Raw genomic sequence first — 18,251 nt, 5'->3', positions numbered from 1 at the left:
GTATCTACCTCCGATCCGGTGATACTGGAACCAGATAAACCCGACACTAGCATTGAAGCCGAATCGACCTTGCCAAAAGAACCTACGACACCACTGAGGCGTTATCCGGACCGAGTCAGGAAGCCTCCAGAGAGACTGAATTTGTAACTGATTAACTTCAGCAAATGTGTAGATTATTGTTCTTGTAAAAATGTTATTCAATGATTACTTAAAACGTTATGTACTATTTATCTAAAAGGGGAGGAATTGTAGTGTATGTACCTTTAAGAGGAACTATGTTTTTGAAGCCCCTATATACTGTAGTACCAGTAGTGACCACTCGGGTATATAAGCCTGTGTAGCGTCTTGTGTTGTTAGTTCACCTCCAGACTTTGTTCAGTAAACACTTGTTAAATCAACTCCTGCATTCCGTGTCTCCATTAACACACGGATCTAACAAATACGAGCAGAAGTAGGCCATTTGGCCCTTCGAGCCTGCTCCGCCATTCAATAAGATCATCTCCACTTTCCCCATATCCCTTGATTCCCTTAATATTCAAAAATCTATCGATCTCTGTCTTGAACATACTCAACGACGGAGTCTCCACAGCCCTCTGGTGCAGAGAATTCCAAAGATTCACCACCCTCCGAGTGAAGAAATTTTTCCTCATCTCAGTCCTAAATGGCCGACCCCTTATTCGGAGACTGTGACCCCTGGTTCTAGACTCCCCAGCTAGGGGAAAACATCCTCCCTGCATCTACCCTGTCAAGCCCTGTAAGAATTTTGTATGTTTCAATGAAATCACCTCTCATTCTTCTAAACTCGAGAGAATATAGGCCTAGTCTACTCAATCTGTCCTCATAGGACAATCTCCCCATCCCAGGAACCTGTCTGGTGAACCTTTGTTGCACTCTCTCTATGGTAAGTATATCCTTCCTTAGTTAAGGAGACCAAAACTGTATACAATACTCCAGGTGTGGTCACACTAGGGTCCTATATAATTGCAGTAAGACGTCTTTACTCTTATACTCAAATCCTCTTGTAATAAAGGCCAACATACCATTTGCTTTCCAAATTGCTTGCTGTACCTGCATGTTAACTTTCAGTGATTCATGTACAAGGACACCCAGGTCCCTCTGAACACCAATATTTCCCAATCTCTCACCATTTAAAAAATACTCTGCTTTTCTATTTTTCCTACCAACGTGGATAACTTCACATTTCTCCACATTATATTCCATTTGCCATGTTCTTGCCCACTCACTTAGGCTGTCTATATACTCTTGAAGCCTCCTTGTATCCTCCTCATAACTTACATTCCCACCCAGCTTTGTATCATCAGCAAACTTGGATATATTACATTTGATCCCCTCATCCAAATCATTGATGTAGATTGTGAATAGCTGAGGCCCAAGCACTGATCCTTGCGGTACGCCACTTGTCACAGTCTGCCAACCCGAAAATGACCCGTTTATTCCTACTCTCGGTTTTCTGTCCGTTAACCAATCCTCAATCCATGCTAACATATTACCCCCAATCCCATGAGCCCTAATTTTGTTTAGTAACCTCTTGTGTAGCACCTTATTGAATGCCTTCTGAAAATTCAAATACACCACATCCATTGGTTCCCCCTTATCTATGAATATTGTCACTGACATCTAACACACACAATGGTTAACATATCCCCTCCTTTAAAACTAGCCCTCTGCAAGACTAATTTTGTATATACCTCTGAAGGGGTGAGTTTAATAAAAGTACACAGTGAATGAATGAATGGATTAATGTAGTTTTAATACTACAGGAGTTGAAAAATCTATCGTTACATTCTGCATATTATATTTTTGTCAATGATTTTAATGAGTAATTATCTCAGTCATGTGAAGCTATTATGAACCTCAATGGTCATCAGAATCTGCATAGTGGGTTGGTCAGCAGAAAAGTTATAGTCAAATGGAATCTTCCCATGAAATGCATAGATTAAAGTATTACCTGTAACCCCCACCCCCCGTCTCATATCACTGCCTTGCAATTGCTCCTACACATCCATTATTCTGTGAATTGTCTAGCATACATTGGCGAATTTTTGTCAGGTTATTGTTGCGGTAAGGTGGAGTTACCATCCAGAGAAAACCTAAAAGAAATCGGGATCATTTACTTCCTCCTTTTTCAGTCTAGCTGTGATCGAGTTGATTTTTCCATACTGTGCAGTTGTTCTTCCAACTCACAATCATTTAGATTTGTTTTTGAAACAATCATTTCCAAAACTGACACTTCCAAAAAAATCATTTGTAACTAAAGCCTACCTGTCTCAGGTCCAAAGAAATGCATTTGGAGTTCAGTGCTTCTAAAGAAAAGTCGTTCATAGTGGGCTGGTTGACTGCCGATGGGATTAGCATATTGAACATTTCATTACTTTAGATCTGGGAACAGTCATAAAAACAACAACTTGCATTTATATAGCAACTCAACGTAGAAAAACGTCCCAAGGCTTCACAAAAATGTAGTCAGACAAATACTGACACCGAGCCAAAGGAGGAAACTCAAGGACAGATGACCAAAAGCTTGGTCAAAGATGTAGGTTTTAAGGAGCATCTTTGAGGAGGAGAGAGGGTAGTGTAATGGAGAGGTTTAGGGAATTCCAGAGCTCAGAGCCTAGATTGCTGAAGGCAAGGTCTCTAATCATGGTGTGAAGGAAGGAGGAATGGACAAGAGGCCAGAGTTGGAAGAAAGCAGAGTTCTCGGAGGGTTGTAGGGCTGGAGGAGGCTACAGAGATAGAGAGGGGTGAGGCGATGGAGGGATTTGAACAGAAGGATGAGAATTTTAAATTGGAGGCATTCGGAGATGATTGGTCTCCAACAACCACCTTCCTTTGTGCTAGGTATGACTCCAGCTAGTGGAGAATTTTCCCTCTAATTCCCATTGACTTCAGTTTTACTAGGGCTCCTTGATGCCACACTTGGTCAAATGCTGCCTTGATGTCAAGGGCAGTCACTCGCACCTCTAGAATTCAGCTCTTTTGTCCATGTTTGGACCAGGGCTGTAATGCGGTCTGGAGCCGAGTGGTCCTGGCGGAACCCAAACTGAGCACTGGACTGATGTAGATTATTAACCAGACCAAGTAGGGCTCTAATATCTTGTGCTATGTTATGAAGGTGATTTAAAATTTAAGGAATAGTTGCTGATGAAAACTTTCCACTGGCTAGAGTCATACCTAGCACAAAGGAAGATGTTTGTGGTTGTTGGAGGCCAATCATCTCAGCCCCAGGACTTCGCTGCAGGAGTTCCTCAAGATAGTATCCTTGGTCCAACCATCTTCAGCTACTGCATCAAGCATTATACTGTCACTGACTAAGCTATATCAAACTAGATACCGTCACACACAAATTGCCTTCCCATTATTTTACTAATCTTGGTTAATGGCATTTATATTAGCAGTGCGGTGGCACAGCATTAGAAACTGCCAACACACTAAACTACAAAGTGGTAGGATATGGGTTGATAACCAACATTCTCCACATGGGTGGTTTTCTGATCTTGGTCATAACATTATAGGAAATCACAGAATCACACTAGAGAGCTTTTCTGCACTTGTTGGTAGTCCAATATCGAGGGCATAAAGAAACATGGTAGAATGCCTCATCTTAAAAAGGTGGGGTAGTGGGTGGGAGGGGAGAGAGAGAAGAGTGGGGCAAATTAAAAAGGCAAGCGAGTCAGCCTGGACTGATCTCTTGCACTTTCTAGCAGTCAGCTCAAGAGTAGCATTGGGAGAAGCCTGGGAGAGAGAAAGAAACATTTCATAGACTTAAATACTGCAACAACTCATTATTAAGGGAAAAGGATGATAAACATTTCTTTTATACTAGTTTTCCAGAAACAGATACTCTGCACTTACAAAAATAGACTTTTCTCCAGCAACTATGCCGTAAATTTTAAATCACCTTCATAACAGCTCTCAATATTACAGCCCTACTTGGTCTGGTTGTTAATCTGCATCAATCCAAAATGGCCTCACTTAACAGATTTCAGAATTTGCTCTACAGAAAAACAAAATTAGACTTGTTGATTTTATGCTGCATTCAACATGATTTCTTGTCACTAACCTTACATCGTGAAAAATGGCAGAGGATTATATAAAACATTTATTTACAGTAGCCAATTTTCATTACCAAATAGCAGCCTGGTTGAAAAAGTAATTTATTTTCATTCATTTTTTTTGAAACAGTCCTGTAACATTTAATCTTGTTTGCAAATTGAGTCAGTCTAGACTGATAAATGTACAGGCTTGCCTTCTACTTAAAGTCACCCATTATGCCATCTATACACACTGTGTAAACAGGCTTATTCTGATCATATTCATGAATGTTTGATTGATCACACCTGCCAAAATGCTGGGTCACTTTGATCTGTATCAGATCAATCAGGAAATCATTCTGCTGTAGATAACACAATTTTCCCATTCTATCAATCCACCTTAGACAACCAGTTTAATCAAAAGTATATTGGTATGTAATGAAAACCTGCAGTTCGCAATTTGAGGCAAAAATCATCAAATGACTGAGGGTAAAATTTCTTACATAACTATTAACCATGAATTCATATTGTATGCGGGGGTTGGAAGAGGAAATTGGTATCGAGAGATTTTTTTCCAAATTAAAAAGGTGTCCTCCACACCTCATTGGATCAGATTGTACCTCAATGCCACAAGACAAATTTTGCTGCGAAGAGGCACATCAGATAGTGTCCCATTGAGACATTTTTGATGTAAAGACCTGGATATATTGCCTGTGTGATTCTGCACTCCCATTACATACATAGAAGATAGGAGCAGGAGTAGGCCATTCAGCCCTTCGAGCCTGCTCTGCCATTCAATGAGATCATGGCTGATCATTCAAATTCAGTACCCGGTCCCTGCCTTCTCCCCATATCCCTTGATCCCTTTAGCCTTAAGAAATATATCCAACTCTTTCTTGAATATACTTAATGAACTGGCCTCCACCGCCCTCTGTGGCAGAGAATTCCACAGGTTCACCACTCTCTGGGTGAAGAAATTCCTCCTCATTTCAGTCCTAAATGGCTTACCCCTTATCCTTAGACTATGACCCCTGGTTCTGGACTCCCCGGCCATCAGAAACATCCTTCCTGCATCTAGTCTGTCCAGGCCTGACAGAATTTTATAGGTTTCGATGAGATCCCCTCTCAATCTTCTAAACTCCAGTGAGTATAAGCCCAATCGACACAATCTCTCCTCATACGTCATTCCTGCCATCCCAGGTATCAGCCTGGTGAATCTTCGCTGCACTCCTTCCATGGCAAGAACATCCTTCCTCAGATAAGGCGACCAAAACTGCACACAATACTGAAGGTGTGGTCTCACCAAGGCCCTGTACAACTGCAGCAAGACATCCTTGTTCTTGTACTCGAACCCTCTTGCTACGAAGGCCAACATACCATTTGCCTTCTTAACCGCCTGCTGCACCTGCATGCTTACCTTCAGCGACTGGTGTACAAGAACACCCAGGTCTCTTTGCACTTCCCCTTCTCCCAATCTATTACCATTCAAATAATAATCTGCCTTCCTGTTTTTGCCACCAAAGTGGATAACCTCACATTTATCCACATTATAGTGCATTTGCCATGTTTCTGCCCAATCACCCAACCTGTCCAAATCGTGCTGGAGTTTCACGACATCCCCCTCACAGCATACCCTCCCCCCCAGCTTTGTGTCGTCTGCAAATTTGGAGATATTACATCCAATTCCCTCGTCCAGATCATTAATATATATTGTGAACAGCTGGGGTCCTAGGACCGATCCTTGCGGTACCCCACTAGTCACTGCCTGCCACTCGGAAAACGACCCGTTTATTCCAACTCTTTGCTTTCTGTCCGCCAACCAGTTCTCTATCCAAGTCAGTACCTTGCCCCCAATCCCATGTGCCTTAATTTTGCACGCTAATCTCTTATGCGGGACCTTATCAAAAGCCTTCTGAAAGTCCAAATACACCACATCCACTGGTTCTCCCTTATCTATTTTACCAGTTACATCCTCAAAAAATTCCAGTAGATTAGTCAAGCATGATTTACCTTTTGTAAATCCATGTTGACTTTGTCCGATCCAGTCACTGCTTTCCAAGTGCTCTGCTATTACATCTTTTATAATGGACTCTAGCATTTTCCCCACTACCGATGTCAAGCTTACCGGTCTATAATTCCCCGCCTTTTCTCTACCACCTTTTTTGAATAGTGGGGTAACATTAGCTACCCGCCAATCCATGGGTACCATTCCAGAGTCTATCGAGTTCTGGAAGATGACCAGCAATGCATCTACTATTTCTAGGGCCACTTCCTTAAGTACCCTGGGATGTAGATTATCAGGCCCTGGGGATTTATCGGCCTTCAGTCCCATCAATTTTCCTAACATCTTTTCCCTACAAATACGGATTTCTTTCAGTTCCACCCTTTCATCAGACCCTATGTTCCCCGGCATCTCTGGGAGGTTATTTGTGTCCTCCTTTGTGAAGACAGAACCAAAATATGTATTTAGTTGGTCTGCCATTTCTTTGTTCCCCATTATAAATTCCCCCGATTCTGACTGCAAGGGACCTACGCTTGACTTCACCAATCTTTTTCTCTTCACATATCTATCAAAGCTTTTACAGTCAGTTTTTATGTTCTCTGCAAGCTTACTCTCATATTCTATTTTCCCTTTCTTAATTAATCCCTTTGTCCTCCTTTGTTGAATCCTAAACTGCTCCCAATCCTCAGGATTATTGCTTTTTCTGGCCAATTTATATGCCCTCTCCTTGTGCACTACAATACCGTAGTTTGTTTTTACTCCAATGCTGTGAAAGAAAAGTAACTTAGGTTGCCTTAACTTGCTCCATATGATTGACGGATGGACGTGACATATTTAAACATTCAGCTTATGAAAAGAAAGACCATCAGACCCATCAAGCTTGCTCCATCGAGTAGATGGAGTAAGTTTGCACCCACTGGTAATGCTATCTCCTGGGAGAGGCAAAGGAAAACTGAACAATTCAGGAAAAACTCTGGGAAATTTTTCTCCCAAGGCAATCAAGCAAGCTCTAGGTGACTGCAGTTGTCCATGGAATATCATAATTTAAACTAATTAACCACTTAGCCCTATAACTTGCAATATTCTCTTGTCAAGATGGATGATGCTTTTGATTTAAAGAATGAAGACTCCCTTCTCTTTATTCTTTGCATCCTCTACATTGTTCTAGAGACTAATGGCTCAGGAAATGGAAGATGACCAGCCTCCTGGGTAGAACACACTCAAGTTGCCAGGACTGACCCAGCAAAAAGAGTGTCAGAAGCTACTAAGTATCAACAATAATGCTTGGTGAAGATATCGGATTGCTCAAAGTTGTGACTTTAAAGATATTTCAATGGACAGATCTCTCAAAGGATAAAAGCACACAAAAAAGGCAGGGGACAGAAGAGGCCATTTGGCCCATCAAGCTGCTCCTACCAGAGTTCATGTATCATTACTCCCCTTGTTTCATTTAAGGAGCACTACATTTATTTCCCTACCTACCCTAAAAAATTCCAGCAGGACTTAATATTTCTATAACCCTCAACATTCAACATAGATCAATCCAGTTCCCTTTTAAAAAGGTGCTGCTGATCTTCATTCAACTATGCTCTCAGCATCTGCTCAGGTAGGAATAAAAAAAGCTCTCTAATCTCTCACCTTACTCAAACTTGTGACTTTTGTACTTGTATTCTCCAATCTTATTTTCTTGGTCCAAATTATCGATATCTTTCATTAGTGTAAACAACTTGCGACAAGAGAGGGTAAATAGAATGAAGTTTGCATACACTTCAAGAGTGCTAGCAAAGGTGATTCAATTGCAGGAATCTCTTTAATAAGTCTTGCATTGAGGACTACAAAGACATTTGTCACCATCAGACCAAAAACACAGACTGTGTTTGACTGTGATCAATCCGTTCTTTGGGACGGATGATTGTTTTTTGAAAGACTGAGAACTAATCTGAATGAAAGAGGATTTAAACCAGGGTTCTGTGGTAGATGTCATGTCCTGCTTTTGCTCGAGATGAGACTTCTCCTAGTTGGAGAGAGATGCTTTCAAAACCATTCATGTAAATAAGGACAGATGTGCAGTTGGGCTGCAGTGATGGGCAAACATTTTAGAAACACCCTGGGAACTCAAATGGCAGCGGATATACTGTTCTGTTTATTCTGCAATGAGGCCAAATTGCAATGTTAAAGTTATCCTTTAGGCTCACTGGCTCAGATTTTCCTACCTGAACTGCCTAACTTTTGTGCCGTAACCAGAAGCAGAAACTCGGCAGAAGTCCCACCCCATTTGAAATTAATATCTGCAGACAAAATTGAAAATACCTCGCTTTGGCAGACCAGTGGTGTGGGTGGAGGCTTCTCTTCCTGAAGGAAGCTGCGACAGCAGATTCCTAATGACATCACAAAGGAATGTCGACTAACTGCGCTGTTGGATCCTTCCTGAGAAGCACCCCAAACACAGTATGCCATGCTTTCACTGGCACTGCAAGGAAGTAAACATACCAGGGTACAATGTTCCCTCTAAAAAAAATTTCTGTACGCGTGGTATCTTCGAGCAAACAGCTTGTGAGCAGCCTGCAAGGTACCTTCCCGACTGCTGCATGGCCGCACACAGCTTAGAGGGAACATTGCCAGGGTAAACAAAAGCCTGATTGGAAAATCTTAAGATTTCACTGCAGTGAAGGTGGAGGAAATATAATCCAGGTTTTTAAAATGTGGATGAAGGTAGATGAGTTGGATGATGAACTGTGATCGCAGGCTCTGCTAATGGTTATGCAGGGAATAGTTGAGTAAGTGGCTTTCATGCAGCCACATCTCAGCAAGGAGCTAACATCTTAAATAGAGAGAGGGGGGGTGGAAATGGCAAGAAAATGGAAAAAAGTTATGAAAACGATCAGAGGATTCGAGGGGACGAGTATAAAATTGCAAGCCTCAAGCATGACTAGAAATAGAAGAATTTGTTTTAAATTTAAATTTTTAATCCTTCTTAGATATGCATTTCATGCCAGGGACTGGAAAGTAGCCAATGTAACACCACTATTCATAAAAGTTAAACCAGGTAACTATTGATCAATTGATTCTGATGAAGGGTCCTAGACCTGAAACGTTAACTCTGTTTCTCTCTCCACGGATGCTGCCTGGCCTGCTGAGTATTTCCAGCATTTTCTGTTGTTATTTCAGATTTCCAGCATCCGCAGTATTTTGCTATTATAACTATTGATCAGTTAGTCTAGCGCAGTGGTTCTCAAACTTTTTTGGTCATAGGACCCCTTTTCAAATGGATTAGTAATCATGGACCCCCCATTTAAATTATAATACTATATAATACTCATTATGACAGTGCTGCATGTAAAGAGTGTTTTAATAATGCTTTTAAGAAAACAGGTATTTACTTACAGATATCAGTGAGATGGGTGTGCTTGCTTATCACTGCAGTCCATCTATCCTTGGTGTGATGTTTGACAATAACAATTTTGAAAACCTGTTAGATTTCCCCCCCCCCCTTAATCTCTGTTCCAGTAGAAATGTCCTAATCTTTTAAGCCTTTCTTCGTAACTAGAATCATGCTGGTTAATCTTAGCTACAGCATTCCTATGGCTCCAATGTATTTCCTATAATGGGGTGCCCAGAACTGCACGCAATCCTCAACTCAAATTCGATTGTGTATGGGATGGCACTGGGATAAGAAAGAAGAAAATAAGAACTGCAAATAAGTATAACGAAAGAAAGAAATACAGGAACAGCAGAGAAAAACGAAAAAACACAAACAAGAGAGATTAAAAGCAGCACAAACTCTGCAAGGATACCTATTTTACAAGTGACATTTGGTAAAATTAGTAAACCTCCAAAAATGTATTTTATTTCAAAATGGTACTGGCTACACGAATTCTGAAATGCGCTTAGTCGCTTTGATTTCATAATAAACGAACTGAAAGAAGATGCGACTAACTGGTGCCCTTTGTTTCGCTGCCTTTAGAAGTGATGTATGATCATTGTTATATTGCACATTTCAATGAAGAAGTTTCAGAAATCATTATTTCTTACCCTTCGCTTCACGGGAGTCAGGAATTTTCTTACTGAGTAAGTGTTCGGATCAGATTACCAATGACATGAAGTAGTTTGACATCACACATCTGAAGCAACCCCAGCACGTAATTTGCTTTTGTCTGATATCTGCTATCAGCAAACCATTCCCAAGTCCCTGATATATATATAAATGCGCAGAGCCACCTTGTTTAAAGTACAATCAGAACTCTAAGTACTTAGATCCTCAGGATGGCTAGGATTAGTACACGAGCCAGAATGGGTGAAAACTTTGCCCAACGCTGGTTGTAGGAGTTGGTTGACCTGCTGCAGGGGATCCAAGCTGCCAATCCTATGCACCAACCCTATTAAAAATTGCCATTTGGATAAATCCCCTGCTCAGTAAGCACTATTACATTATTTCACAGACCCCCCAGCAAGTCATTACGGACCCATTTGAGAACCACTGATCTAACGTCATTACTGGCCAAACTTTTAGAATCTATAATTCAAGATCAGATTAGTGAGCAAAGAATAATTAGAGAGAGAGACAGCAAGGATTTGTTAAAGGCAAGTCAAGTTTGATAAATCTGAGATATTTTTGAAGAAGATTGTTTATATAGATAAAAGGAATGCAGTAAATGTCAAGTATATGGATTTTCAGAAGGTGATCGATAAAATATACCACAGGAGACTATTTACAAAATAGTTCAGACGTACAGCATGCAGGCAAATATAGCAGCAGGGATAAAAAGTTGGTTGTAGGACAGGAAACAAAGGATTACGGTTACTGGATGCTGGTTGGATTGGAGCAGGGTTGGAAGTGGGTACTCCGAGATCAATGCTGCATTCATTTTTGATCTTGATGCATATAGATGATTTGAACTTGTGCACATGGAACACAATATCAGTATTCACTCAAAACACAATGGTAGAGATTTTAGCAAATATCATGGCAGAGTGTAAAAGACATCAGAGTGAAATATATTAGCAAACAGGCAGATGCAATTTAGTGCGGAGAAGTGTAAAGTGATGCATTTTGGAAGGAAAAATAAGGAATGGGAGTGAGCACTCAATATAAGGATGCGGAAGGGTGTGGAGGAACAGTGGCACATAATACTCTGAAAATGTAAGTGCAGGTACATAAATCTTTAAAAATAGACCAAAAACATTTTGAGTTTTACAAATAGGGGCCAAGAGTACAGGAGCAAACAGGTTATAATAAATTTATATAAGGCAAAGATTGGACCACAATTAGGGTAGTGTGTGCAATTCTGGACACCACATTTAGAAAAATCATTAGCCAGAGTGTGTGCAGCATAAATTCACCAGGATGACATCAGGGACAAGAAACTATAGCAATAAAGGGCGTCAAGAGACTGGGACAAAGCCTTCTATTAGAGCAGAAAAGGCTAAGAGGAGACTGAAGAGGTTTTTTAATATTCTGAAGGATTTTGATAGTATAAATAGGAAAAGATTGTACCCTCCAGTTGAGGAGTCAGTGTGACAATTTTAAATTCATATCCCCTTGTCAGAGTAAAGAAAGAGGATTGGAGAAATTTATGCAGAGAGTTGGAGTTTGGAACGCTTCTTCACAGGGACTACCTGAGGCAGAAACCACTGTACATTTTAAGGGAAAAGTAGATCAACATTTGAAGCAAAGGAAGATACATCATTATGGGGAGAGAGAAGGGTGGTGGATTAGTTTTAGATTGCTCTAGCAAAAAGTAGACCAAGCAAGATGGGCCAAATGGCCGCCTTCTGTGTTGTAAAATTCTATGGTTCCCATAAAGTTCGTTCTAGAAAGCCTTCAATAAAGTTCCACATGAAAGGCTGCTGCACAAGTTTAAGGGATTAGGTAGCCTAATAAAAACTTGAAGGTGTATAAGAAAATGGCTGAAGCAGAGGGTACTCTTAGGCAAGTCATATTGGCTGAAGAGACGTCAATATACTGCAAGTCTGATGTCATCATGGTTTAGTTGTACAGGGCCCTGATCACACACCTTGAACACTGGTCGCTAAGGCACAAAGGAAGCATCAAAGTACTACAAGTGATGCCGAAAAGAACCACCAGGCTCACCTCTAGTTCAGAAAATTAAGTTACGAGGAAAGCTTTAATAGGAGATGAACAGGTATACAAGATACTAAGTGGAATAAAAACATTTATCTGGAGCGCTATTTCAAATTAAACTATGACTGCAGGGCACAGGGACATAGTATATGGGGAAGAGGTGAAGAATAAATATAATTGGCCTGGTTTTTTAACTCTAGGTGGATTCCCCGCTCAGCCGAAGTTACAATTATAGTCGGGTCTCAATGATGTCATTGGGCTGCAACATGCATACGTAAAGAAGGACCCTGTTGGCTCCGGGCGTGCATCCTTGCTGCCTGCTCAGGAAAGCAGGTTAAAATTGCAGATGTTGCGATCATGGTGGCTTTCAGACAAATAAGAGCCGGGGCGATTTTAACTGCCCACCCACCAGGTTTCTGCTGAGCAAGTAGGGTTAAAATCCCCTCCTCCCAAGTAAGGGCGAAAGCTGTCTAAAATAGTACCGTCAAGGCAGAGTATGCAGAAACCGACCTTAGGGCAGTTAGCAAAAAGATGATCAAAAAGGATAGGTGAAAGAAAATAGAAGGAAAAAGAGTAATTAGAAGTATGAGAGCCAGTTTGTAAAACATCAGAAATAACATTCCAGGAACTAGATGCATTAGTTAGAATGAAGGGACATGATGTTGCAGCCTTGATGAAAACTTGGCTCAGTTAACTTTCCCAGCTTAAAATTTTCAGCAGAGATGGAAAAAGAAAAAAGGGAGGAATGGCATTAATTAAGGACAAAATTATAGTCATAAAAGAGAGTTTGTCTGGATTGAGTTAAGAATGAGGGGCCTGTTACCTCACTGGGAACATGTTATCGACCACTGAATAATGGGAAATAAATGTAGGCAATTTGTAGGCAGTTTGCAGCAGTAACAGCTGTCAAAATAGGAGAATTTAACTATCATCTCTGGATTGAGATAAGACAAAGTTTGCGGCCAAAATGGCTTCTAGAAAGCATCCAGAACCGTTTCTGTATTATGGGAAAGTGACAAAAATCTAATTAGGTTCACATTGAAAATAGATAGGTTAGATCAATTCCTTTAAGTTCTTTTTGCTTGATTACCTTCTCAGATCAGGGAGAAACTTCATAAGACTGTTAGAGTTTCTGAATTATCAACTCTCAACTTGTCTCTGAATCTACAAATCCCACCAGATAAGGTGGCACATAAACTGCAGCCATTCCGAAGTGCAGACTTCTCAACACACCAGTAGGCTGAGCTGCCCTATCTGGACTTGTCCAGAGCCTCTGTAACCAATTTAACCATCCTCTCAGCAGATTTCCCCAGTCTCACCATGACTGCTGTTGCTGCTACAATCACTCTAGACTTGAAATAAAAGTAAATACTTTTGCAAGTTAACTTTTTTTTGATTAAAAAGTTTAAAAATGAGCAGTGGGAGCAGAAGCATCCCCAAGAAAGCTGATGTAAATCCACTGTAAAGGAGTAGGAGCAATTATGGTAGAGGAGACCGTGGAGTAGATCTTCGCCTTTACCGCCTGGACGGTAATATGATGGAGTGGATCATTTGCCCGTTGCAGAACCCTCATCCTGGGTTCTACATGTGATCTGCTCCGCCCAATTACATCCCCAAGGCTGAAGACAAAAATCAGCCCCCATGTTTTCCTCTCCTCCCTCACCTCATGAAACCACTCCAGAATGAACATGGTAGTTTCAGGAAACTGAATGCTGACACCTGAATGCCAAGCATCAAACTTTTTATATTGGTACCTGCAACTTCAAATCTTGGATGTTTAAAAAAAAAGTAACACTTTCTAACCGCAAAATGGGATTCGGCATTGCCCTAATCACAGCAACAATAATTCCTCCCACTGATTGTACAAAACAGAAATGATTCATTTTGACAAGTAGTATCTATTAAATGATCATGCACAGTGTCAGAATAATCTTAGTGCAATTTATCTATTTGTACTCTGTATTGCATGGATCATTACCTCTACACACTTAAATAAAGGTTGGTAGGATTAACCCATGCAACATTTTGTAATAAAACCCACATCAAGTTAGGCAATAGTCCTGTCTGACTCTGGGTGCTGGTGGTCAATGGGAAGCAAAGTCATCAACAGTATTTCCCACTCATCAACAGCATTCAGAGACTCATTTTGAAGCCTATTCTCTCACCTTTGTCCCTGTCATATTGAAGGTCTTCTGCTGAGCAAGGGCTTCCCTCCTGAGATCCAGTAGGGTAGAAGGGGGAGACGCATGGCGAGTGGCTGCTGCAGCTACTGCTGCGCTCTTGGACAGAGGGTGTCTGTGTGTCAATACTGCGAGTACTGCTGCTGCGGTAGTGGGAAGGGAAGGGTGCTCGGTGGCCATCAGGAATCTCCAGGGGCTAGAACATAAATGAACAGAGCTACATCATTATTATTATAACAGCAGCAGCAAATGTTAATGCTAATTTTTCTACAGAACTCAAGATTATAAACCCTCCTTGTAAAGGTATGCAAAAACTCAGAGGTTGAACACTCAGAGTATGCCTTAAAAGGGGTGCATTTCCAAAAGAGCTTTAGGGTTTGGTAGATTTACTGACAACATAAAATTCACGGATATTAAACTAGACTTAACATTTTTTGGCTTGGAATTTGTACGAAATTAAGGCCAAAGTAGAGCGTACTGAAAGACAACCAGTGTCCATTCGTCTTGCTTTTAATGAATATTTCACAGAAAATCCACAGATCGATATGAATGTAACTGAGAGGATTTCAAATAAACACACTCACCAAAGTCCCTCATATGACACAATCCCTTCAGATTATTAAACACGTCGAGGCATTTGGTTGGAAGAATTAAAATATATCAGGATGCTTCCTTTGAACTGATAGTCAGTGTGCTATGGGGACATCAACATTCCTAATAGCAACTCATCTACAGATTTTTGGCTTTATTCTACAGATACAGTCGTGGACATTAATATATCATCCTTCTACTACACCAAAAGGTCTCGTGTTTAATCAGAAATGTTTGACCTCTTAACTAAAGATAAATGGTACACTATATTGTTAAGCTCACTACATATGATCTCTAAAGCAACAAAAACTTAAAAAGGAACTACACCAATATCAACTACTGGCTGTAAGTCAGTATTGCTCATAATATAGTAAACCTCATTTGACATTGCATTTGAGATCCAAACAATTTTTAACAGTGCAAGGTAAATGTTAGAGGGTATTTAATTTAGTTTCCCTTCTGTCAAGGGAGCCATATACCAGTGACAAACTAGAGTCATTCAATTTGTTGCTTTAAAATGCCTGTGAATCTATGAAGGGGATGCCAAAAGCACAATATAACTTCCTGAAATGTAGGCAGTTCACACAATAAACCAAGAGCCTGCATCTCAACGGTTATCCTTTAGACCTTATGGCACTTCCATGATTGCAATACTCATTGAGAAGTCGTTCAGAAATGGGAAAGGCTTCAGCCACCATTCTCCAGGGCTTATAAAGATTGTACCTGGCACAAACCTTTTATTGTACCTTATTCAAAAAGGTTTCCAGACAAACCAAGTGCCATATTAAAGCTTAATCAAACTTACCCATTCAGGTAAGGCCTGAAAATTGGAATGTCTCAGTGGAGATGCAATCAACCTCATCAGATTGCCACCATCAATCAAAACCTATGAACACAATTTAAATGCACTGGAAATCAATTGGTGCCTGAAAAACACTTCCCTAATAAAAGAACATCTCCATTAGCAGACACCAACTGAGCTATAAATCCTGCCCAGCAATGCTGTAGTTGGTGCATGGTTTCAGCAGACAGACAACAAAGCCAAGCAGTAATATGCAGTGCAATTTCCACCCTCAGCTCCAGAGAGCAGAAGTGGTTTATCAATGGGGTAAAAAAGCAACCAAAATCCATTTTGATTAGTAAAGTATGTTACAGTAGAAAGGTATTCGTACTCTCTCAAAATCGTAAGTATAATGGGCCATTTTTTTCCGATCGGAGGCTTCCTGACTGCGGAGGCCTCCAATCTGGAAAGAAATCTACGAACTTACCCGAGGGCTCCCGAGGTCCGGACACCTCTGCTCCTGGGCCTCTCCAACTCAAAATGCGCAGGGCCCACATATCCCAGAGGTGCATGCGGTGCGCAAGCGTCCCTGGGATCACGTGGGCCATGGGGAGCCAATCAAAGAAGGGAATCTCCCTTCATATATTTGACAGGTCTATCTGTCATGTGTATGAATGGAGATCACCCCAAAAACACGGTAAAACATTAAAAAAAAAATTAATGGCATTTTTAAAATTAGTTGAAATTACAATAAATAATCATTTGAAAAAAATTGAAGTTTTTTTTAACGGGGCTAACAATAAACTTACCTTTTTTTAAAAAGTATTTTTAAATGATAAATGAGTGAAAACTTTTTTTTTTTTTTTTTAAATTACTTTTTTCAAATCTTAGGCTGGTAAAAGCAGGCCTTACGCTTTTACCATGCGTAAGATTTCTAAGGGTTTTCTGTGGGCGGAGGTTCTCCGGAAAGCAGAATTATCTGCCCACAGAGGCCCTTCTCTAGGGCAGGTGCATGCACTTGGCATGCCTGAAACCAGCATTTCTGATGTCCCTACAGGTGTGTACACAGCACGTACACACCCGTAGGGATCGGAATATACAGCCCAATGAGTGAGGTACAGATACCTAGGCAGGTAACATACACTGATTATACATCTAGCTAGGGTCATTTTATTTTCTAAATACTGTAGTTACTTAGTACAAACTTAACACCTTTATTCATTCAAAATTTTATTTGAGTTAAGGCAGCAGCAGTTGGCTTTAAAGTAGAGATAGTTAAAAATAAAACAATCAAACTTGTGCCAATAATAGTCTACGAACTAGTCTTTTCGCCCCAACAATAATCCTTCCGGAACTGTGTTCTCCTGTGCTCCCCGCCCCCGACACTAAACCAGGTGCTTTTGCTAACTCAAATAATTTAATTACTGTTTGGTGTTATGGGTACCATATGGGACAGGCAATACATGGAAAACTCCTTCCCATATGTTGGGTCCATTTGCTTAGAATAGACTGAGTTGCTGACAGTAGCTGCTGAGATGGTTTTCACCTATTTCTTTGCATTTAACTTTTTACCCAATAACCTGTTTAGTTGGTTTGCAATAAAGGAACTTGGTTGCTGGTTCTACCATACAACCTAAATAGCAGATCGTTTTTTTCCTTTTGCTTGCCAAGAAAAGAATGTGATATTTCTGTAAGTACAAAACCCAGAGTTGACCTCTTAAGCACCTGGGAAACCTTTAAAAGAAATGCAAAAACCTGGACAGGCTGGACAATGTTTGTTGCTCTGTCTAATCAAACTCACTCCTGTAAAGGGACTAGAGGTTTGAGACTTTGTCCCATATTTTGATGAGATCAGGCAGAAAAAATAAATCTTAAGAGACAGCAAAAATAACCGTCACAATGGTGCAGGTGCAGGATATTTTATACAACATGGCAATAAAAGATGACATTTGGCACCACCCAGTCACATCAAGATACGTGGTTGCTCCAGAAACTAATCAAGTTGGACTATTCAGCTATGTTGTGTGGAGGATGTATATGAAAGAGTACGATGCTATGCAAATCAGGTGGTGACCAGATAAAACTGGTGGACGATTACGAAGAGGGTTCACTTAGTAGGTCAAGATTGGAGGCATGAAAAGTAACAAAGCCTGCTTATTGGGATAGGATGAGCACAATGGGAGATTTGAGTTGCCCCTTTAAACACTCCATTGCTAAAGATTTTGCCTTCTATTTTCACTCATACTGAAACCTTGAGAAAAGGAAATCCACACTTTCATGAGTCAGTTGATTGTGTGTTACCGGTCTTGCCAGGGTTTTTTTTTCCAAATTACAGTTTTCCACAACTCCAACAAGGAGGGAGCAAACCTATTAATCAAGTGTTTATTAGGAAACTGTAGACAGCTTGAAACCTTTGTTCACAATTCTTGCAAGTCTCTCGTATTACAGTCCTCGGATATGCTGCTCTTTTGACACCAGTGTAATGCTGTGATTTTTTTTTCATGCCAACCGAAAAAAATCTAGCACCACATTACTGGTGCCAGTCCAACCTCAGCTTTACCAA

General features: G+C 40.6%; 1 protein-coding gene across 3 annotated transcripts in view; it reads right to left on the bottom strand.

Annotated features, from left to right (window-relative positions):
• Positions 1 to 18,251, bottom strand: part of glcci1a (glucocorticoid induced 1a) — a 251,424-nt gene that overhangs the window by 35,585 nt on the left and 197,588 nt on the right. For 2 of the 3 annotated variants that reach the window (XM_085988360.1, XM_085988362.1), the window contains 2 exons: positions 15,713 to 15,793; positions 14,302 to 14,512 (listed from right to left, as the gene is read on the bottom strand). In XM_085988360.1, the coding sequence (XP_085844486.1) occupies positions 14,302 to 14,512; positions 15,713 to 15,793 (292 nt within the window). The remainder of the gene's footprint in view (positions 1 to 14,301; positions 14,513 to 15,712; positions 15,794 to 18,251) is intronic. The other variant, XM_085988361.1, reaches the window with a different exon arrangement.

This window comes from Somniosus microcephalus, chromosome 5, assembly GCF_052327205.1.
Source record: "Somniosus microcephalus isolate GS21.2 chromosome 5, FLI_Smic_1.0, whole genome shotgun sequence".
In the NCBI taxonomy this organism is placed as follows: Eukaryota; Metazoa; Chordata; class Chondrichthyes; order Squaliformes; family Somniosidae; genus Somniosus; species Somniosus microcephalus.
Note: the sequence above shows the minus strand (reverse complement) of the source record. Positions and strands in the feature narration are given on the sequence as shown.